This window comes from Callorhinus ursinus, unplaced genomic scaffold (assembly GCF_003265705.2).
Source record: "Callorhinus ursinus isolate GAN/ISIS: 27379988/994484 unplaced genomic scaffold, GSC_fseal_2.0 scaffold65, whole genome shotgun sequence".
NCBI lineage: Eukaryota > Metazoa > Chordata > Mammalia > Carnivora > Otariidae > Callorhinus > Callorhinus ursinus.
Window position 1 is genome coordinate 356,808 of NW_027397127.1, and position 6,701 is coordinate 363,508.

The window sequence follows — 6,701 nt, forward strand, 5'->3', positions numbered from 1 at the left end:
GAGATCTCTCTGAATGGTGTCGATTTTTTGATGATTGGCCTTGAGATTCTTCCAGTTGATGCTGGTTCCCCTCTGACTGGCTTCCACTCCTCTCTGCTTGGGACTTAGAATTTTCATTGCACTTCTCCTGCAAAGAACCACAATTTTGCAAAACAAATATAATGATATTTTGTCAAAGCCATTTCTATGGGCAATTTTTTAAAAAATTTCATTGCCCCTATTTTTATAGACTAAACAGTTTTCAGAACTAACTGTTCAAAGCACCAGGAGGGAATAAGAAACAATCTCTGCTCTCAATGGAATTTAAAATAATCCTTAATATTAAGAATTATATTAAATTTAGGGCCTTTTATGTTGGTTAATTCTCAGTGTTTATTTACCTGCTTATTTACAGGCTGCTTGTTTAAAGAGCTTTGTCCAGGCTTGAATCCAGAGGGTTCTTTGTATGGTTTTGTATCATTTCCTTTCTCAGTGTTCTCTCTGAATCTTGAGAATCCTTTGAAAAAATAATTATTTTCTGTATTTTCAGTGAGTAAATTCAACATACCTCTCAGAAATATTATCTGTGACCTCACTGTTTTAACGCTATGCACTGGGTTTTGCAAAACTTGACATTTCATTAGTCTGATATCATCTGAGTCTCATCGAATTCTAGGAAAGTCTTTGCCATACTGTTTCTATTTGCATACCTTAATATAGTAGTCTTCTTTGTATACAATACTTCAAATTTGTTTTCATATGCCAACAAAGTTGGGGCATATCATCTATCTACTAGAAAAAGGAGATGGAGAAAAACTGTCTGCTTTGTATTAATCATGTGACTATTTGCCTCAGTTGTCTGCTTTGCTTTGGGTGTAAAGACAGTTTAAGAAACAAAGAAGATGGATCTCCAAAAGGCTCACAAAGATCAATCTTAAGTTTAGTTAGAAACATGAGAATGGGATGGAGCGCCTGGGTGGCTCAGTCGGTTAAGCATCCGACTCTTGGTTTTGGCTCAGGTCATGGTCTCACGGTTGTGGGCTGGAGCCCCGTACTGGGCTCTGCGCTCAGCACACACTCTGCCTGTCCTTCTCCCTCTGCTCCTCCCTGAGTGCGTGCTCTCTCTCTAAAATAAATTTTTAAAAAAGAAACATGAGAATAAGCCACCTCACCATTCTTAGCAGCTTTGTTCCCGTAACAACCACCAACCCTCCATGTCTCAGAACGCGCCAAGCCATTGAAGGATTCAAACAAGGACTATAATGAAGCTGGGTGGGCAACTGGCAGGGACTTGGAGTGGTATGCGCACTGTCAAGATGATTGCAGCCTGCTGACTAAACCATGGAGAGCCTTAATTGTTGGGAAGGCTTCTCTACAATGGCAGTCTGCAGCACATTCTTATTAAAATATGCAGACTGCACTGACCGATAGGATTAGAAATACAAAAAAGGCTTTCTTCATGTTCTGTACTCTGCCGTACAGCATTTGTTTTTTCAGAATGTGGATGCCATGGTGCTCAGATTATTAACCATGCTCTTACCCCTCCTGTATTGCCTCCTAAAGGTGGAATTGGACCAACCAGGCAGGCTTGTGAACAGGTATAAAACATTTATCATTCTCATCCTGCTTTCCCTTATGGCAGAAACACATATAAATTTTAAAAATTGTTTTCATTTGTCATGGCATAAATTCTTACCAAACCTATATGCCTACATTTCCAAGAAAAATAAAACTAGGAACATAATGCAACTTTAGAATACATTCCAAGTTTGAGAATTTTCTTACCTAGTTATTCACAAGTATTTCATATTCTTTGCAACATTTGATTTTTAGTATACTTTACCTCTTTGCCAGCGATGCCTATGAGCATTTGCTTGCTGTCTTGAAATTGGGTTGTTTTCTTTATGGATCTGTGTTCCATGGCTTTTTGGTTCAGTGTTTTTACTTTCTAACTTTTTAAGGATTATAATGTCATCTGTATTAGAAACACATGAAAAATGAAGACAATAGAAAAAGCCGAATTACAACGTGTCGCAAGTGAATAATCTATATTCTACCTCATCATATTTCAGAACATTGTAAAAACTGGTAGCCCTGAAAAATGATAACAGTATAATAATAATGATAACAAAGATCAAACAATGCAGACATTTTAGGGTTAGTTTCCTGGAGCAATAAAGAGAAAAATTCCTGTTCAACAGATTTATACTAACTCCATTTATGCAAAAATAAAATACTTTCAGGGCGCCTGGGTGGCTCAGTCAGTTAAGCGTCTGCCTTCGACTCAGGTCATGATCCCGGGGTCCTGGGATCGAGCCCCGCATCAGGCTGCCTGCTCCGCGGGGAGCCTGCTTCTCCCTCTGCCTCTGCTCCCCGCCCCCGCTCATGCTCGTGCACACATGCTCTCTCTCCCTCTCACTCACAAAAAATAAGCAAATTAAATAAATAAAATAAAATACTTTCAGAGTAAAGTAGCCAAAAGGGAACTAAATGTTGTAGTTTCAGAGAAACACAAAGCAATAGTGTCATTCCTGATGAAATGTAAGTGCTAGACAATTAGTTGAATTTATTTTCGTGAATTGCAAGAGAGGAAGCAGTAATGATGGACATTCAGAGGAGATACCAAAAAGGCAAGGAATTAAGATTAGTGCAGTAGCAGGAAGCAATCAGACTTTAGTTTGTAGTCAGGCATGTTTTAATACACTCATGCAGAAAGCACTTATATGGCACGATCTGAAGGATGAGAGACACGTACAACCTGCTTTAAAATATCTCTCCTAACATCTGGGATGGGAAGATTTAATGGTGGGATGTTCTATCAATGGATGAAAGGTTACTTAGGTCAAGGGACCTTTAGAAATAAGCACAAGCTAGGTATTTGGAAGGAACTAGAGATACTAGAAGAGAGAGGTGGAGTTGGGAAAGGTACAAAAGAGGAGGCAGTTGTACACCAAAGATTTACTAATGCCTTCATTATTTTGCTTAGTACTAGTCCTGCCTCGGGTCTCCAAAAATCTGAGTCTGATTTTCTTTTAAATGGCTGGCATCTTAAAAAGTAGGGCTAAACTCAACAATCAATTGAGTACCATTTCTTGACAAGCCTATTTTAAGCCTTTGTTCTGTCTGTCTGTTGGCAGCCAATGGTTATAACATCTTGCAAAGACATAGCCTTTAATGTTCTGTTCCTCGTATTCCTTCTGCATGCTCTCACCTTCTCATTTTCTCCCTCTATTCTTTCCCCTGTATTTGACTTTTAAAATCTGTATAAATCTCAGTACAGGATTCTTCCTCATTACAATATAAGAGAGTTCACTAATCAGAACATCTTGCAGAAGGGAGGAGCAAGATGGCAGAGGAGTAGGAGACCTAAATTTCATCTGGTCCCAGGAATTCGGCTAGATAGGGATCAAACCACTCTGAACACCTGCAAACTCAACAGGAGATCAAAGAAAAGAATAGCAGCAGTCCTATGAACAGAAATACGACCACCGGCTGGAAGGTAGGACATGAGGAGAAGTGAATCTGAGGCGATATTCAGGAAGATAGCCCGCAGCGGGAGGGAGGCTCCTCAGCCGGCTAACGGAGCACAAAATTGGAACTTTTAGAAGTCTGCTCTACTGAGGGACATCGCTCCAGTGGCTAAGCAGGGGGTGGAACCCTCGCTGGGACATGTGGTCTCAGGACCCTCAGGGTCACAGAAAGACTGGGGTACCTCACTGTGGCAGAGCTCCCAGGTATCGGAGCGGGGAAACCAGCTGCAGAGACAGACCTGAGGAGTGGGCTCTCAGCTCCGGGTTCCATAAACCGTGATCCACGGCACAGTCGGGCCACTGCTCTTCCAGCAGGGACCCAACAAGCAGCAGATCTGGGGATACTCCCCTTCCTTCCCGGGGAGAAATGGCACGGAAGCACACTGCAGGAATCTGCTGGGTTTGGAGACTCTAAACAGGGTTGTGTGCCAGAGACAGAAACGCTCATTCACAGGCTGGGTGAGCACGGAGTGCGGCCAGAGACCGGGGAGACAGGAGTGATTGACTGCTTTGCTCTGAGGGCTCACTGAGAAGTGGGACCCCAAGATCTAGGCTCCTCTGGGAGGAGGAGGGTGGAGCAATTCCACCTCAGGCAAACACATTTGAAAATCACCACGACAGGCCCCTCCCCCAGAAGATCAGCAAGAACAACCAGCCAAGACCAAGTTTACGGATCAATGAGAACTGCAAAATTCCAGCGCTAGGGGAATACAGCACATAAAATTCATGGCTTTTTTCCCATCATTCCTTAGTCTTTCAAATTTAATTTTAAAATTTTCTTTTTCTTTTACTATTTCTTTTTTTCTGAATTTTTCGTCTTTCCTTTTTCAACCAACATCTTATCAATTCCTTTTTAAAAATATTTTTTAATTATCATTTTTACAATCATATTCTATCCCTTCATTGTACTTAACCTTATTTTGTGTATATATATATATATAAGTTTTCATTCTTTAAACTTTTGGGAGAATTTCTTCTAACAGACCAAAACATACCCTAAATCTAGTGTATGGCTTTATCCTAGTCTCCCACCTGATCACATTCTCCCCCCCTTTTTTTTTAATTTTTCTTTTCTTTTTTCAACCAAATTCTTATCCTATCAATTCCTTTTTTAAAATCCTTTTAAATTTTCATCTTTATAGTCATATTCCATCCCTTCATTGTATTTATTCTTATTTTTGTAAAAATACGTAAGTTTTTCTTTCCTTAAAATTTTGGGAAGCAGTTTCTTCCAGCAGACCGCAATACACCCAAAATCTAGTGTGTGGCTCTGTTCCATTACCAGCCTGATCATATTCTTTTTTTTCTTTCATTCTTTTCTGCCCGGCTTCGGGTCTCTTCTGATTTGTTTAGTGTGTATTTTTCTGGGATCATTTTTACCTTTTTAGTATTTTGTTCTCTCATTCATCTATTCTCCTCTGGACAAAATGACAAGATGGAAAAACTCACCTCAAAAAAAAAAGAACAAGAGGCAGTACCTATTGCCAGGGACCTAATGAATACGGACATTAGTAAGATGTCAGAACTAGAGTTCAAAATAATGATTATAAAGATACTAGCTGGGCTTGAAAAAAGCATGGAAGATACTGGAGAAATAAAAGAACTGAAATCTAACGAAGTCGAAATCAAAAAGGCTATTAATGAGGTGCAATAAAAGATGGAGGCTCTAACTGCTAGGATAAATGAGGCAAAAGAGAAAATTAGTGATACAGGAGATCAAATGATGGAGAATAAAGAAGCTGAGAAAAAGATAAACTACTGGATCATGAGGACAGAATTCGAGAGATAAGTGATACCATAAGACAAAACAATATTAGAATAATTGGGATCCCAGAAGAAGGAGAGGGGGTTAGACCGTATATTGGAGCAAATTATAGTGGAGAACTTCCCTAATTTGGGGAAGGAAACAGGCATCAAAATCCTGGAGGCACAGAGAACCCCCCTCAAAATCAATAAAAATAGGTCAACACCCCAACATCTAATAGTAAAACTTACAAGTCTCAGAGAAAACGAGAAAATCCTGAAAGCAGCTCGGACAAGAGGTATGTAACCTACAATAGTAGAAACATTCGACTGGCAGCAGACCTATCCACAGAGACCTGGCAGGCCAGAAAGGACTGGCACGGTATAGTCAGGGCACTAAACGAGAACAATATGCAGCCAAGAATATTATATCCAGGTGAGCTGTCATTGAAAATAGAAGGAGAGATCAAAAGCTTCCAGGACAAAGAAAAACTAAAAGAATTTGCGGACACCAAACCAGCCCTACAAGAAATATTGAAAGGGGTCCTTGAAGCAAAGAGAGAGCCTAAAAGTAACATAGTCCAGAAAGGAACAGAGACAATATGCAGTAACAGTCACCAACAGGCCATACAATGGCACTAAATTCATATCTTTCAATAGTTACCCTGAATGTAAATGGCCTAATGCCCCAATCAAAAGACACAGGGTATCAGATTTGATTAAAAAAAACAAGCCCCATCAATATGCTGCCTGCAAGAGACTCATTTTAGACCCAAAGACAGCACCTCCTGATTTAAAGTGAGGGGTGGAAAACAATTTACCATGCTAATGGACATAAAAAGAAAGCTGGGGTGGCAATCCTTATAGCAGACAAATTAGATTTTAAACTAAAAACTATAATAAGAGATGAGGAGGGACACTATATCATACTTAAGGGGTCTATCCAACAAGAAGATCTAACAACTGTAAATATCTATGCCCCTAACATGGGAGCAGCCAATTATATAAGCCAATTAATAACAAAATCAAAGAAACACATCAACAACAATACAATAATAGTGGGGGACTTTAACACTCCCCTCACTGAAATGGACAGATCATTTAAGCAAAAGATCAACAAGGAAATAAAGGCTTTAAATAATACACTGGACCAGATGGACTTCACAGATATATTCAGAACATTCCATCCCAAAACAACAGAATACACGTTCTTCTCTAGTGCCCATGGAACATTCTCCAGAATAGATCACATCCTCGGTCACAAATCAGGTCTCAACTGGTACCAAAAGTTTGGGATCATTCCCTACATATTTTCAGACCACAGTGTTTTGAAACTAGAACTCAATCACAGGAAGAAGATTGGAAAGAACTCAAATACATGGAGGCTAAAGAGCATCCTACTAAAGAATGAATGGGTCAACCAGGAAATTAAAGAAGAATTTAAAAAAT

At 39.7% G+C, this 6,701-nt stretch overlaps 1 protein-coding gene across 1 annotated transcript in view; it reads right to left on the bottom strand.

The window, feature by feature from the left end:
* LUZP4 (leucine zipper protein 4) overlaps positions 1 to 6,701 on the bottom strand; it is a 27,870-nt gene that overhangs the window by 782 nt on the left and 20,387 nt on the right. Inside the window, exons 3-5 of the mRNA XM_073885733.1 lie at positions 1,823 to 1,954; positions 381 to 496; positions 1 to 127 (exon numbers count right to left, since the gene is read on the bottom strand). The exon at positions 1 to 127 is cut by the window's left edge and continues 782 nt beyond it. Coding sequence (XP_073741834.1) covers positions 1 to 127; positions 381 to 496; positions 1,823 to 1,954 — 375 coding nt within the window. The remainder of the gene's footprint in view (positions 128 to 380; positions 497 to 1,822; positions 1,955 to 6,701) is intronic.